The 16876-nt window shown below is 40.6% G+C and overlaps 1 protein-coding gene across 2 annotated transcripts in view; it reads left to right on the top strand.

Annotated features, from left to right (window-relative positions):
- The first annotated feature begins 1520 nt into the window (after window positions 1-1520).
- LOC112254649 (SLIT-ROBO Rho GTPase-activating protein 3) overlaps window positions 1521-16876 on the top strand; it is a 118659-nt gene continuing 103303 nt past the window's right edge. For both annotated transcript variants that reach the window (XM_024427378.2, XM_024427377.2), the window contains exon 1: window positions 1521-2112. In XM_024427378.2, the coding sequence (XP_024283146.1) occupies window positions 2046-2112 (67 nt within the window). In that variant the 5' untranslated portion in view covers window positions 1521-2045. The remainder of the gene's footprint in view (window positions 2113-16876) is intronic.

Here is a 16876-nt window from a genome sequence, read left to right as displayed (position 1 = left end):
GTGAAATCATGTTGGCTTTATGGAAACGATATACAATGTATGGGACAGAATATAGTTCAGGAAATAATACAAACCTAGTTCTGCCTAGTTAGGACATAACGTTAGCTCATGTTAGCTAGCTAGCTAACGTTATTGTACTGTAGCTCATACAATGACAACAGTCAAACCCGGCTTTCTAATATTTACGTTAATTATTCTGAACTATAGCTAACTAATGTGACAGCTAACGTTATGGAAGCTATTCACAGAAGACCAAAATTGTCTTCATTATTCATTAGTATTTTATATTACCATATAAATTATTTCGATACATATTCAGAGCCAAACATCAACCCAACTTACCTTTTGAACTGTTGTCGCATGAGCGTTTGCAAAGTTTCCTGAAGAACTCCAGCAACAATGGGGGTTCCTCGATGAACTCCACCTCCTAAGAAGTGTTTTGAAGAACCTTTTGGAGCTGTTTGTCATTGCCAAGAACCCTAAGGTTCTTTGAGGATCTTGAGGATCTTAGAATAACCGATCATTTTTTAGAGTGCAGCTACTGTAAATTGGACAGTGCAGTTAGATAAACAATAATTTAAGCTTTCTGCCCATATGACCTTGCCCATATGGCCTTGCATATCTATGTCCCCCTACACACACACACACACACACACACACACACACACACACACACACACACACACACACACACACACACACACACACACACACACACACACACACACACACACACACACACACACACACAGGGTCCCTGGTTCAAGCCCAGGTAGGGGTGAGGAGAGGGACGGAAGCTATACTGTTACACACACTGACCTATAAACCCCCAGGCAGGAATTTTCCCTCTCACATCCCACCCCCAGTACATGACTGCTGCCCTCCCACCCCGCTACAGGACTTGCATATCAAGTGCATGTGATATAACAGTGTGTGGTGTCTGCACACATTAACCTGGTAGTCAAAAGACAGCAAAGGCTCTCCCTTGCCACAAAGGAGGAACTTTAGTGCTGTTGATATTAATGTGTGTTAGTACTGCTGGAGGTGGGTTGCCATGGCAATGAGCACTAAAAAGTGTGTTGCTCTGTTTCTCTCTGAATAGATGATTAGAAATATGTTTGGACCAATGCACCTTCTAATAAAAACATGAATGTGAAAAACCAAAGCAGGATACCATTGAAAAATGTACTGACTGGGAGCTTTTAATAGCAGCGCCTATCACCTAATCATGTCCATTAATTACATTTAAATAATTACAAGATAATTAACAACCATTTATGACAGAATAAGACTCCAGAATGAAAGAATAAGACATGATTTAGCTAATATTGAGGAATATGCAAGATATCATATCAATTATTTTTTAAAGATTCCACATTTCATGCAGCAAAATATGTGAGTGTGTGTGATTGCGAGAGAGAGAGAGAGAGAGAGAGAGAGAGAGAGAGAGAGAGAGAGAGCTTCAGGGAGGGGGTTCTACAATGGGAGGAGACTCGTATGATGTTCGACTCAATTCATCTTTCCCAGCAGCGCAAATTTTCAGAGCGCGCACAGCTAATCATAGAATAATCGGTGTCGACTGCGCACGCTCAACAATTCATTTTTGGGCACTCTAGAAAACACCAACCACCGGAATGAGTGAACGATTTGCCTACACTCCCATCATTTTATGTCCATTATTTTATTGCTTTGAGTAGAATGATTTTGCTTTTCTCCGCTGCAGCTTTTGTTTTGGATGGCATTCTATCTCAAGAAAGGACGAGCCCCTCTTCTCTCACAGAAGCATAGCATTTCTCTGCAAGAGAGAGACATACAAGCCCTATGCAGGTGAGCATTAGGCGAGCTAACTATAGAATGTCGCTTTGCATTTCTTTATTTAGTGTCTAGTGTTACTTGGAAAGTTAGGATTTTTGTTGTTGTTGCATTGAGCAAATCGGACACACAAAGAATACGAAGAAAAACGCAGCAAGAGTCGAGAATCATAAGAGGACCTCTCGCGCAAGCCTCAACATCTCACCGAGTCTCACCCTCATACCTCAGGAAAAATGTCATCTCAAACTAGAGTCAAGAAGGACAAGGAGATCATAGGAGAATATGAAACTCAAGTCAAAGGTGGGTAATAAATGATATGCAAATTAAGAAAGGTTTTGATCTTGTGTATGTCTAAATAGCCGTGCAAGCTAAATGACACATGGAACACAAGTGGGGACGCATATAGGCTACTGTATTTTGAAACAAATAGTTGCAATACTACATTTCAATGAATCATAAGTAAATAACGTTTTGCTTTTGAGACTTTGCCTAATTTGTCCCCTGACTGAGAGTCCATCACTAGTTGGATCTTTTATGCCTGCTATAAGTTAGGTTACTCATTGGGTCAACCTAGTCTCGGAGCATTTCATATTATTCTGTATGTAAATCAGATCTCTCCATTTAGTATGATATGTTACGTTTCATATGGTATGTATTCATTTGTGGATTTCCAAATCTATTTTGTATGATATGTTACGAATTACAATTCGTATGATATGTTACGAATTACAATTCATATGATATGTTACAAGTTTGAAAAATGTACAATATGTTAAGAATTTGCAAAACCTCTGATATGTTATGAATTACAATTTGTTGTTGCTAACATTGACTAGGTGATTAATGCAAATGTTAGCTAGCGGGCTAATGTTAGCTAGGCTAGGGGTTAGTGTTAAGGTTAGGAATTAGATTAAAGAGTTAACTTCTAGCGACTAGCAATCCCGTATCCGGGAGCGTAATCATAGCCTCAAGCGCATTACCATAACACAACTTTTCCTATTCATGAAAATCGCAAATGAAATGAAATAAATATATTCAAACACAAGCTTAGCCTTTTGTTAACAACACTGTCATCTCAGATTTTCAAAATATGCGTTACAGCCAACGCTAGACAAGCATTTGTGTAAGTTTATCATGGCATAATGCTATGCTAGGCTCTGCTGGCAGCAGGCAACATTTTCACGAAAATAAGAAAAGCAACCAAATTAAATCATTTACCTTTGAAGAACTTCAGATGCTTTCACTCAGGAGACTCCCAGTTAGATAGCAAATGTTCCTTTTTTCCAAAAAGATTATTTTTGTAGGCGAAATAGCTCCCGTTTGTTCATCCTGCTTGGCTGAGAAATCGACTGAAAAATACTTCAACTATAACGCCAAACTTTTTTCAAAATTTGCTCCATAATATCGACAGAAACACGGCAAACATTGTTTAGGATCCATCCTCAAGGTGTTTTTATATGTATTCGATAATATATCCGTCGAGGCAGTTGGTTTCTCATAAGAAGCGATTGGAAAAATGGCTACCTCAGTATTTTACGCAAGGTTTTCTGCGGGAGACACCATGAGACCACATGCCATATATGGTCCCTTACAGCCATTCTTCAAGGGAAATGCCTAAAAAGTTGTCACAATGCTGTAGACACCTTGGGGAAAACGTGGAAAACGTAAGCTCATTCGTAGCTCATTCACAGCCATATAAGGAGTCATTGGCATGAGGCGGTTTCAAAAAATGCGTCACTTCCTGATTGGATTTCTATCTGGGTTTCACCTGTAACATCAGTTCTGTGGCACTCACAGACAATATCTTTGCAGTTTTGGAAACGTCAGAGTGTTTTCTTTCCAAAGCTGTCAATTATATGCATAGTCGAGCATCTTTTCGTGACAAAATATCTTGTTTAAAACGGGAACGTTTTTCATCCAAAAATTAAAATAGCGCCCCCTATATCGAAGAGGTTTTAAGGGAAGGGTTAGATAAAATAATTAGGGGTTATGAAATAAAAAGATACAGGTGTTGTTTTTCATGCTGCTTATAGTGAAATGTTATGATAATGTCTTTGAATCTTTATGCCCTGTTGTGTTTTTGCCTCTTGGTTCTTTTGACCAATCACATCAGATCTTTTCACGTAAGCACTTTTTCAGAGCTGATCTGACTGGTCAAAAGACCAATTAGTGAAAAAAACATCCGAATTGGGCTGCCTGTCTAAACACAGCGTTAGAGAATCTATATATATATTATGGTCACATACACCAGGTAGTGTGTTGTTTTACAAGATCAGCCATAGTAGTAGAGCACCCCAGGAGCAAATTAGGTTTAAGTGCCTTGCACAAGGGCACATCAGCAGATTTTTCACCTTGTCAGCTCTGGTTTTTGAACCAATGACTTTTCTGCTACTTGCCCAACGCTCTAACCACTAGGCTACCTACCGCACTAGACCCTAATTAGGCAAAAGTAGGTTCAGTTTATTTGACAGAATGTCTTACTCTGGGCGATACAGTATTAAACGCCTGGTGACAATACTGTAGCTGTTCATATGATCTGTGATCAATTAGACTGAATGTGTTTACTCTCACTGTTCACACCCTATAATAGTGTGGATGAACACACTTTGGCTGGCATCAACTGGCCTTCTGTTGCCTGGACCTGCCTCACTGCACCTTTCTGTACATAGTTCTGTTTCATTGATTTCAAAGTCTGGGATTATCTCTAATTTAGTAATGGATCACCGACTGAGAGATTGGATTTGTGATTTAGGCCTGAGATAAAGACTGTTAGGGAATTCTGTTGGGGTTGACGCTGGGATTTTGTATCTTATTATTGTCAAGCATGTCAATCTGTTATTCACCATGTTTATCACTGGGCTGGGCGAGACATGTTTTCAATGATGATGATATCAATTAGAGGTCGACCGATTATGATTTTTCAACGCCGATACCGATTATTGGATGACCCCAAAAAATCCACTACCGATTAATCGGCCGATTTGTAAAGATGTATTTGTAATAATGACAATTGCAACAATACTGAATGAACACATATTTTAACTTAATATAATACATCAATACAAATCAATTTAGCCTCAAATAAATAATGAAACATGGTTTAAATAATGCTAAAACAAAGTGTTGGAGAAGAAAGTAAAAGTGCAATATGTGCCATGTAAAAAAGCTAACGTTTAAGTTCCTTGCGCAGAACATGAGAACATATGAAAGGTGGTGGTTCCTTTTAACATGAGACTTCACTATTCCAAGGTAAGAGGTTTTAGGTTGTAGTTAATATAGTATTTATAGGACTATTTCTCTCTATACCATTTGTATTTCATATACCTTTTACTATTGGATGTTCTTATAGGCACTTTAGTATTGCCAGTGTAACAGTATAGCTTCCGTCCCTCTCCTCATCCCTACCTGGGCTCGAACCAGGAACACATTGAGAACAGACACACTCGAATCAGCGTTACCCATCGGTTACACCAGCCTAATCTCGGGAGTTGATAGGCTTGAAGTCATAAACAGCGCTGTGCTTGTGAAGAGCTGCTGGCAAAACACACAAAAGTGCTGTTTGAATGAATGCTTACGAGCCTGCTGCTGCCTACCATCGCTCAGTCAGACTGCTCTATCAAATATCAAATCATAGATTTAATTATAACATAATAACACACAGAAATACAAGCCTTTGGTCAATAATATGGTCGAATCAGAAACTATCATTTCGACAACAAAATTTTTATTATTTCAGTGAAATACGGAGCCGTTCGGTATTTTATCTAACGGGTGGCATCCCTAAGTCTAAATATTCCTGTTACATTGTACAACCTTCAATGTTATGTCATAATTACGTAAAATTCTGGCAAATTAGTTCGCAATGAGCCAGGCTGCCCAAACTGTTGCATATACCCTGACTCTGCGTGCAATGAACGCAAGAGAAGTGACACAATTTCACCTGGTTAATATTGCCTGCTTAACCTGGATTTCTTTTAGCTGAATATGCAGGTTTAAAAATATATACTTCTGTGTATTGATTTTAAGAAAGGCATTGGTGTTTATGGTTAGGTACAGTCGTGCAACGATTGTGCTTTTTTCGCAAATGCGCTTTTGTTAAATCATCCCCCTGCGTTGCATCGATTATATGCAACACAGGACACGCTAGATAAACTAGTAATATCATCAACCATGTGTAGTTAACTAGTGATAATGATTGATTTATTGTTTTTAATAAGATAAGTTTAATGCTAGCTAGCTTCTACTGCATTCGTGTAAGAGGCAGGCTTCTCGTGGAGTGCAATGAGAGGCAGGTGTTTAGAGCATTGGACGAGTTAACCGTAAGTTTGCAAGATTGAATTCCAGAGCTGACAAGGTAAAAATCTGTCGTTCTTCCCCTGAACAAGGCAGTTAAGCCACCGTTCCTAGGCTGTCATTGAAAATAAGAATGTGTTCTTAACTGACTTGCCTAGTTAAATAAAGGTGTAAAAATCGTCTTCCAAAAATACCGATTTCCGATTGTTATGAAAACTTGAAATCGGCCCAAATGAATCGGCCATTCCGATTAATCGGTCAACCTCTAATATCAATGATGCAATTTCACCCAGTGCCATCCTAGATAATCCAGCCCTGTGCTGCTGTCACTGTGTTCCTATGCATTTCAGGGTAGTGGCCGTGGGGTGTGAAATTCAAAGGAGGCAAATAAGAGATGGAGCTTGATCATTAAGAATAATGAAGAGGGAGAGAGAGAGAATCTGTCTTGATCAATGTGAACTGTATTCTACTACTGTAAAAATGGGAAGACAGGGAATATTTTAGCATTCTTCATGAAATGCTGTAAATAATGTAAGCCATCCAAATGAACCATGAAGGGAGAGAGGCTGCAGGTTGCCTAGCAGTTAGAGCTCCAAAAGGTTGCTTGTTCGAATCCCCAAGTTTTTTTTTTTAAACAACTCATATAGCACTGTAACAGTAATCAAAATGCAATAAATATATACAGTGGGGAAAAAAGTATTTATTCAGCCACCAATTGTGCAAGTTCTCCCACTTAAAAAGATGAGAGAAGCCTGTCATTTTCATCATAGGTACACTTCAACTATGACAGACAAAATGAGGAAAACAATTCCGGAAAATCACATTGTAGGATTTTCTATGAATTTATTTGTAAATTATGGTGGAAAATAAGTATTTGGTCAATAACAAAAGTTTATCTCAATACTTTGTTATATACCCTTTGTTGGCAATGACAGAGGTCAAACGTTTTCTGTAAGTCTTCACAAGGTTTTCACACACTGTTGCTGGTATTTTGGACCATTCCTCCATGCAGATCTCCTCTAGAGCAGTGATGTTTTGGGGCTGTTGCTGGGCAACACGGACTTTCAACTCCCTCCAAAGATTTTCTGTGGGGTTGAGATCTGAAGACTGGCTAGGCCACTCCAGGACCTTGAAATGCTTCTTACGAAGCCACTCCTTCGTTGCCCGGGTGGTGTGTTTGGGATCATTGTCATGCTGAAAGACCCAGCCACGTTTCATCTTCAATACCCTTGCTGATGGAAGGAGGTTTTCACTCAAAATCTCACGATACATGGCCCCATTCATTCTTTCCTTTACACGGATCATTCGTACTGGTCCCTTTGCAGAAAAACAGCCCCAAAGCATGATCTTTCCACCCCCATGATTTACAGTAGGTATGGTGTTCTTTGGATGCAACTCAGCATTCTTTGTCCTCCAAACACGACGAGTTGAGTTTTTACCAAAAAGTTCTATTTTGGTTTCATCTGACCATATGACATTCTCCCAATCTTCTTCTGGATCATCCAAATGCTCTCTAGCAAACTTCAGACGGGCCTGGACATGTACTGGCTTAAACAGGGGGACACGTCTGGCACTGCAGGATTTGAGTCCCTGGCGGTGTAGTGTGCTACTGAGGGTAGGCTTTGTTACTTTGGTCCCAGCTCTCTGCAGGTCATTCACTAGGTCCCCCCGTGTGGTTCTGGGATTTTTGCTCACCGTTCTTGTGATCATTTTGACCCCACGGGGTGAGATCTTGCGTGGAGCCCCAGATCAAGGGAGATTATCAGTGGTCTTGTATGTCTTCCATTTCCTAATAATTGCTCCCACAGTTGATTTCTTCAAACCAAGCTGCTTACCTATTGCAGATTCAGTCTTCCCAGCCTGGTGCAGGTCTACAATTTTGTTTCTGGTGTCCTTTGACAGCTATTTGGTCTTGGCCATAGTGGAGTTTGGAGTGTGACTGTTTGAGGTTGTGGACAGGTGTCTTTTATACTGATAACAAGTTCAAACAGGTGCCATTAATACAGGTAACGAGTGGAGGACAGAGGAGCCACTTAAAGATGATGTTACAGGTCTGTGAGAGCCAGAAATCTTGCTTGTTTGTAGGTGACCAAATACTTATTTTCCACCATAATTTGCAAATAAATTCATAAAAAATCCTACCATGTGATTTTCAGGATTTTCTTTCTCATTTTGTCTGTCATAGTTGAAGTGTACCTATGATGAAAATGACAGGCCTCTCTCATCTTTTTAAGTGGGATAACATGCACAATTGGTGGCTGACTAAATACTTTTTTGCCCGACTGTATGTACCCTGGAAGAATTTACTAAGAATATACTAAGAATACTAAGATATACTAAGAATGATGTACAGCACTAGATACAGTATATTAGAGTGAGCTTCATATGTCAAGAATCCAGTATATAAATAAATATCTGGTGTGTATAAACAGTGTAACTAAATACAAAGAACAGTGGTGGAAATATTAGAATGATGTAAGCCTTGCTCTTGTTCCATAAAGCCTGGCTGTGTGTAAGACAAGAGAGTAAGGGAGAGACTGATGTTCATTTATGTAGAAATCCTCCTCATCACTCTTTCTCAGCTGCTCAAACACACGGAGGGTCTCCAGCCACCAACACAGGGGGGCTCTGACAGCAGTTAGTTAACAATGGCAGCTTTCCCTTTCTCTAGTGCCCAGCCACTTTTTGCTACCAAGATTAGATTCAGTTTGTGAAGTGGCACATGTCATATGGTGAGTTATTGCACTTTGGGATTGGATGATACACAAGAAAGAGAGAGGATTGATGATCAGCGGTGCCTTTCTGATAGGCCATGACAAAGCACAGCTGGCTCCTGCAAGGTTGCTTGGTTTGTATTGCTAGAACATTGCTAGAATGGTGTCAGTGAATCAGTGAATGACTTTAATAGTAATTTGAGCTCACGAGGATGAACATGTTTGATTTCAATCACTTTTTGACTGCATCCATTTTCATTTGAATGAAACTTTCCATACATGATTGCCCATGGTAGAAGTGGTCAGAAAGCCAAAACATTGAAGAGAGAGATGCTCAAAGTTAACCAATTTTGCATACCTCACCCCACCCTACCATGAGACATACATGTCTTTGTCACTGAAAAATATTAACGGTTGAGATTTATTTAATTTGAAAGTTACAAACAGGGTTGTCAAACTATTTGATAATTTCTTGATTTTTTTTTTCAAATAAGACATTTTTTTAACCTTGTGAATGTCAATTATCTAAACTTTTTCATATTAGCATATGTAGTAGATTAGAGCCTATTTGACATAATCTGAGGTGTTTGTGTTGTGCCCACCATCGGGTGAGACACAACATACTATAATCTCAGCTCCTTCTTGTTCATCTATTACTGTTTACATGGAAGCTTCTCTCTGCTTCCTACTCTGTTAGATTGGCTTGAAAAAAACATTTCTTCCGCATTTCTACCGCTTGTTCTCTCTCCTTTCATAATTCCTTCTAAACCACTCAGTTGTGTAGCCGGGCCTTACGGCGCAGCTCCCATAGTTGTCTTGTGAATGGTCCATTTTTATTAGATTTGTCTGTCACTTACCATGGGCTGTTATTTTCCCCCTCCACCCTACGCCCAGCCCTAGCTATGGGGCAGTAGGTTGCCTGTCCTGTTGGCAGCCTTCCACACACACACACACACACACACACACACACACACACACACACACACACACACACACACACACACACACACACACACACACACACACACACACACACACACACACACACACACACACACACACACACACACACACACACACTCTGCAGAGGAAACAGGGTCATGTTGCTGCAGGCAGCACTCTGTGGTCTGGTCAAGTTCGCTTTCACACCTTTGGGCTCAGGTTTCTACTGCTGGGCTGTTGAGAAGCAGTTCTCTGCAGGTTCTCCTCAGCCAGACCAAAAGCAAACAAACTAAACCTGCTCTGCAGATTCAATAAAACCTGAGTGGGATTTATTGAACATCTCACTTAGCAGGTATACCCAACAGCACTCTGTCTGTGTAATTTCAATATTACCCAGAGGTCTGCTAAACAACCCTGGGATATTTAGAGTCAAACCTAGTGATCACACCATTACTATTACTGAGATACAGTCAGAGATGTGTACTATATATACTGTACTGCACAGGTACATCTAGTCTTCAGCCTTTCAGTGAAATTATGTGAATAGTTAGAGAGTAAATACTATTTTGCACGTCTGACAATAATTCCCTATTAAGAACTTTAGTAAGTTTAGCTTGGAAGAGGACACCACTATGCCTATATATTTTTTGGATTGTTCCTGTGTTCTTCTGTTTTTAGAAGGCAGGTGACTAAAAGTTTAAAAATAACTTTTAAAGTAACTGTCCTGTAAAAATCTCACTTTTAAAAGTGAATATATTCTGTTTACTCATACCCAAATAATGTTGTTGACTCATCCTATACTCGTATTTGTGGACTAAGCATAAATTGAAGAAAAAAACACTTTAAAAAACCCCCACCTCAAACATCATTTAAAAAATGCTTGCTATTTCCTCATAGAGGATGAGCTGGCCAATCAGCGTTCTACTCTCATGAATATTATTAATGACCGGTATACACCCAATGTAAAGGACGTCACTCTGCTTTCCTATCGACTACCACTTCCTCCTGATTTGGCACACACAGAGGCTCGAACCAAGGCCCTCTGTCTTGCTAGCACAGGTGACCTGGTAAATAATTGGTCTAGCCATAATGAAACAAATTCAGATAGTGGATTTGTATCTGATTTTGAATAGCCTAGAAATAGGGCATTTTTTGTATTTTCATAATTAATAGGCTGACCCATTGCCTTTAGCTACAGAATATCTCACCACAGTGAGTTTCCATCTCATCCTCTCTATCCTTCATTCCTTTCTCCAGCGGGCAGAGGGGCTGTCAGCAGTGTTTTGTTGTGAAAACATGTTACTACCAAACAGATTTCACTTGGTTTCCCAAATGAAGCACTGGGTAGCTGTAGGAATGAGGTTGGAGAGCCCATGAAATACAGACTTGTGACAATCTAACAGAGTAGGAAGCAGAGAGAAGCTTCCATGTAAACAGTAATGGATGAACAAGAAGGAGCTGAGATTATAGTATGTTGTGTCTCACCCGATGGTGGGCACAACACAAACACCTCAGATGATGTAAAATAGGCTCTAATCTACTACATATGCTAATATGAAAAAGTTTTGATAATCGACATTCACAAGGTTAAAAAAATGACAAGTCTTATTTGAAAAAAAAAATCAAGAAATTATCAAATAGTTTGACAACCCTGTTTGTAAGCTTTCAAATTAAAAAAATCTCAACCGTTAATACCTGTCACTACCTGACATGAGTGAAAAACATACCTGCGGGAAAGTGGCCTTCGCTATTCCAGTGCTTATGGATGACATGTCTGTTTTGACTTGCCCTTGTTCTTGCCCATTTGATAATAGGCCAGTCTATATCAAAACTAATTTTACATAGTCTACTAGTAAAGACAACATTTAGAATAGTCTGATGGGTGAAAATATCATCACCTGATGAGAGAACAGCATGTGCAGCCTGAGGCAAGGAACAGAGCACAAGCTTTTTTTGCGACTTTCTCAAAACATCAGTAGCCTGTAGTCGCACCATGTAGCCCATATATGTTTTGATTTCTAAGACATTATAAGGTTTGTATCATTCTCAACTGAAGTTGCCAAATAACTCTATATCTACATGTAATATAAAATAATGGCACAGGACACAGGACATATCTTGTGTGCTAAATGAACAAGCCTACTGCCGATGGCATGGCACATAGCCAGATAGCATATCACCATAATGTTTCTTTAGACCTTCCTAAAATAAATAATGGATTTATTGTGAAGGTGCATATTCAATTTATTAGACTGTAGATATCATGACACAAGGCGAGACCTAGATGCAGACACAGGAGGCAGATGGTTGGAGTCTTACAATATTTATTAATTCAACAGGGGAAGACAGGAGAATGGTCGTGGACATACAAAAGGGTCAAAACCAGTTCAGAGTCCAAGAGATACCGAATGGCAGGCAGAGTCAACGTCAGGCCAGGCAGGATGATCAGGCAGGCAGAGTCAACGTCAGGCCAGGCAGGATGATCAGGCAGGCAGAGTCAACGTCAGGCCAGGCAGGATGATCAGGCAGGCAGAATCAACGTCAGGCCAGGCAGGATGATCAGGCAGGCAGAATCAACGTCAGGCCAGGCAGGATGATCAGGCAGGCAGAATCAACGTCAGGCCAGGCAGGATGATCAGGCAGGCAGAGTCAACGTCAGGCCAGGCAGGATGATCAGGCAGGCAGAATCAACGTCAGGCCAGGCAGGATGATCAGGCAGGCAGAATCAACTACAGGTCAGGCAGGATGATCAGGCAGGCAGAGTCAACCTCAGGCCAGGCAGGATGATCAGGCAGGCAGAGTCAACGTCAGGCCAGGCAGGATGATCAGGCAGGCAGAGTCAACGTCAGGCCAGGCAGGATGATCAGGCAGGCAGAGTCAACGTCAGGCCAGGCAGGATGATCAGGCAGGCAGTGTCAACGTCAGGCCAGAAAGGATGATCAGGCAGGCAGAATCAACGTCAGGCCAGGCAGGATGATCAGGCAGGCAGAATCAACGTCAGGCCAGGCAGGATGATCAGGCAGGCAGAATCAACTTCAGGCCAGGCAGGATGATCAGGCAGGGAGAATCAACTTCAGGCCAGGCAGGATGATCAGGCAGGCAGAATCAACTTCAGGCCAGGCAGGATGATCAGGCAGGCAGAGCCAACGACAGGCCAGGCAGGATGATCAGGCAGGCAGAGTCAACGTCAGGCCAGGCAGGATGATCAGGCAGGCAGAGTCAACGTCAGGCCAGGCAGGATGATCAGGCAGGCAGAGTCAACGTCAGGCCAGGCAGGATGATCAGGCAGGCAGAGTCAACGTCAGGCCAGGCAGGATGATCAGGCAGGCAGGAAAGAAGTCCAGAGTCAGGCAGGTGTCAAAACTGTGAGGACTATCAAAAAGAGAATAGCAAAAGGAATATGGGAAAAACACACTGGTTGACTTGACTAACGTACAAGACGAACTGGCGCAGAGAGACAGGAAATACAGGGATAAATACACTGGGGAAAACAAGCGGCACCTAGAGGGGGTGGAGACAATAATGAGGACAGGTGAAACTGATCAGGGTGTGACAGTAGATGTTCGAAAGGCACTCATCAGTGGCTTGTGCAGCTGTATGCGTGGAGGCCTGCAGATGCTAAATGTGTTTGTTTATTAATGGTCAATTACCGTGAGACGGGCAGTCTTTTGCATGACAATAACCGGCTGACAAAATGTATTGACCACCACAGCCCTAGGGACACCCACACCATTCCAACACAGAAAAGTTGCTTTTAAACATACCCAATTAACATTTTTTTTGGAAGGAAAACTATTTCCCTCCTATTGTAATTAATTATTGGTCATATTTCATAGGAATCTGGAAACATTGGACAGTTACTTTAAAACTTTATTGTATTGCAATAAAGCATAGAATAATTTGAAGTCTTTGACATGGAATAATTGTTTCCAGCGCAGCCAAATTGGTCATGGCTGCGCTGCCGGCACATGTAAAAAGTGAATGTGCTTAACAAAACATGTGCTTTGTTATTTCATATCACGCCGTCTCAATCTTAGTTTTAAGCTTGCTGATTTTATTGACTATGAGCTTTGGTTTAACAATGATGACATTTCATTTGAAATATGCGAAGTTGGGAAGTCTGTATGTTTTGCTAAGGACAGATTTCCACCGGTCTAATGTCCATTGCTCATGTTTCTTGGCCCAAGAAAGTCTCTTCTTCTTATTGGTGTCCTTTAGTCGTGGTTTCTTTGCAGCAATTCGACCATGAAGGCCTGATTCATGCAGTCCCCTCTGAACAGTTGATGTTGAAATGTGTCTGTTACTTGAACTCTGTGAAACATTTATTTGGGCTGCAATTTCTGAGGCTGGTAACTCTAATGCACATATCCTCTGCAGCAGAGGTAACTCTGGGTCTTCCTTTCCTGTGACATTCCTCATGAGAGACATTTTCATCATTGCGCTTGATGGTTTTTGCGACTGCATTTGAAGAAACAGATTGACTGACCTTCATGTCTTTAAGTAATTATGGACTGTTGTTTGTCTTTTCTTATTTGAACCGTTCTTGCCATAATATGGACCTGGTCTTTTACCAAATAGGGCTATCTTGTCACGATCGTCGTATGGAGTAGACCAAAGCGCAGCGTGGTGTGAATGCATACTTTAATGATTGACGAAAAAACACAAAGTACACTAAACAAAACAAACAAACTAACAAGACGAACGTGACTGCAACATAGAATGCCCACTCATATCACACCCCGACAAAACAAAACATAGAAACAAACAACTCAAATAATGGTCAGAGTGTGACATATCTTCTGTATACCAACCCTACCTTGTCACAACACAGCTGATTGTCTAACAAGGCACACCTGTTAATTGAAATGCATTCCAGGTGACTACCTCATGAAGCTGGTTGGGAGAATTCCAAGAGTGTGCAAAGCTGTCATCAAGGCAAAGGGTGGCTACTTTGAAGAATCTCAAATATAAAATATATTTTGATTTGTTTAACACTTTTTTGGTTACTACATGATTCCATGTGTGTTATTTCATAGTTTTGATGTCTTCACTATTATCTTACAATGTAGAAAATAGTAAAAATAAAGATATTTTCCTTTATTATTCTCCCCTAACCCTACCACCCCTCCCCTAATTGGAGTAAACTAATGGACATAAACACTTCCAGCTTATACGCACTATATACATTTTATGGACACAGTATATTTTACAATAGTTGTATTTTGTTTGTTTTGGGTTATGCTTGAGTCATTTTCTATTAAGGTTTCTTTACTTTTACTCAAGTATGACAATTTTCCACCACTGATTATGTATCCGGGTAAGCCCAAGAAGACTAGCTTTTTTTCCCCCTTTGTTGATAACCAACCATAATCAACAGTATGAATATTTGGCATTAATAATTATTCTAGATCAGTTGTCATTTGTCGTTGTCGTTTTCTGTGCCATAATCCACTTAATAATCAAAACAAGATTTCTGGCCACAGCGTACTGAGCATAGTGTGAAGGAATTGGGCCGTGAGTATCAACCAGTGGTTTATATGATGTCTATGGTCCCCAAGTTCCAAACCACCATCGTGAAGCACTGGTCTACATTAGATCACTGTAAACTATGATAAGGCCCTGCTTCACCATAAAGGTCAATGTGTTGGCCAATTTAGCCAATGCAATCAGTGTTGGCTGTACTGTAGTTGTCCTGGTCCCAATTGGCCAAATCTGAAGTGACTGTAGCTGCTCATAACAAATTGCTAGTTTGTAGACATTTTCCATGGATTACATAAATAATCAGGCCTTTGTTGAAAAGCAAAGGCTTCTGTTTAATGTGTGATCTGTAGAGTATTACTTTCTCATTTGTCTGTTACAATAACAGATTAGTCCCCAGGTTCAAGCATTATGTTTGCCTCGGCATTGATGGAGTACACATTGGCCTACAGTCAGTATACGACTGGAATGAGATTGAATTTTCCTTAATACTTACTGCCATTTCAATACATGATCTCACACAACTCAGCGTGCAGTCAGTTTTATGTGCTCGAAAGAATTGTAAGTGAGACAAAAGCCCCAAAAACCATTACAGAAAGGGAAGGAAAAAATCCTAAATAAAGTGTGTGCTCTGGGAGCACAGCCAGGCAGGGGAAATGATTGCATGGTCTTGAGGCCACATTAGTTCCTAGCCAAGGAATTTCCATGGAGGACACAGCGGGACCACTCTACTTTTCAGATGATTTAACCTCTCTGTCTCTGAGATGGCCAGCGGTGAGGAGTGCTAAAATAACACTGACGTCCTGCAACCAGTAACATTAGCAACAGCAAACTGCCAACTCTTAGCTAGACCTACTTCACTTAATAAGAAGAGAGAAAAAGTACAAACAATTCATAAACTCCTAATTATCCTTGGACCTGGCTGATTAACAATATGATATAGCAATAAAGCACGTGCCATAGAACATTGATAATGAATGAAAACACCAATTAACTGAGACAGCTATTAGCAGCACAGAAGAGATTTATTGTAGCATCGCAGCAAAGACTCCCATTATACATTACTGAAGATCTAGAAGAGCACATTTGTCAAGTGACTAAACGTAGGTGGTGTTACTTTCTAGCAGTCTACTCTAGATGGATGTATTAGATCAAGAGCACTGTGGAGCTAAATCATCTTCTTGGCCTATGAGCCCATTCAATCCGGCCTGCGGGTGGTTTGAGTAAAACAAGTATTATAATCGACATTGAAATGACTAAAACCAAATCGAAACTCCGTAGAAATGATCATGGACCTACTGTTATTGTCATTTCACTCTGTCCAGCTTGCTAACAGTCAATCAAAACGAAGGCTAGATACTCAGGGAGTATCGAAAATTGCAAAAGTGATAGTTAGAGAACTAATGGCTAATTTTGACGACCAGCAAATATCATCCATTTTAAGTGTGGCTCTACGGATCTCACTGAAGACCGAATACGGCCTGTGGGAAAAATGAGTTTGACACCCCTGGCTTATACATTCACTTACCATCACACATACATTATACTGCACTATGGCTCGATGATGAATCCATGTGTAGAGAGGATTGTTTTAACAAGTAGCCCCATGGAATGTCTGAGCCTCATGACTGTGGAGC

Source organism: Oncorhynchus tshawytscha, linkage group LG07 (assembly GCF_018296145.1).
Source record: "Oncorhynchus tshawytscha isolate Ot180627B linkage group LG07, Otsh_v2.0, whole genome shotgun sequence".
Taxonomy (NCBI): Eukaryota; Metazoa; Chordata; class Actinopteri; order Salmoniformes; family Salmonidae; genus Oncorhynchus; species Oncorhynchus tshawytscha.
The sequence above is the reverse complement of the archived record's forward strand: the minus strand, read 5'-3'. Positions and strand labels throughout refer to the sequence as shown.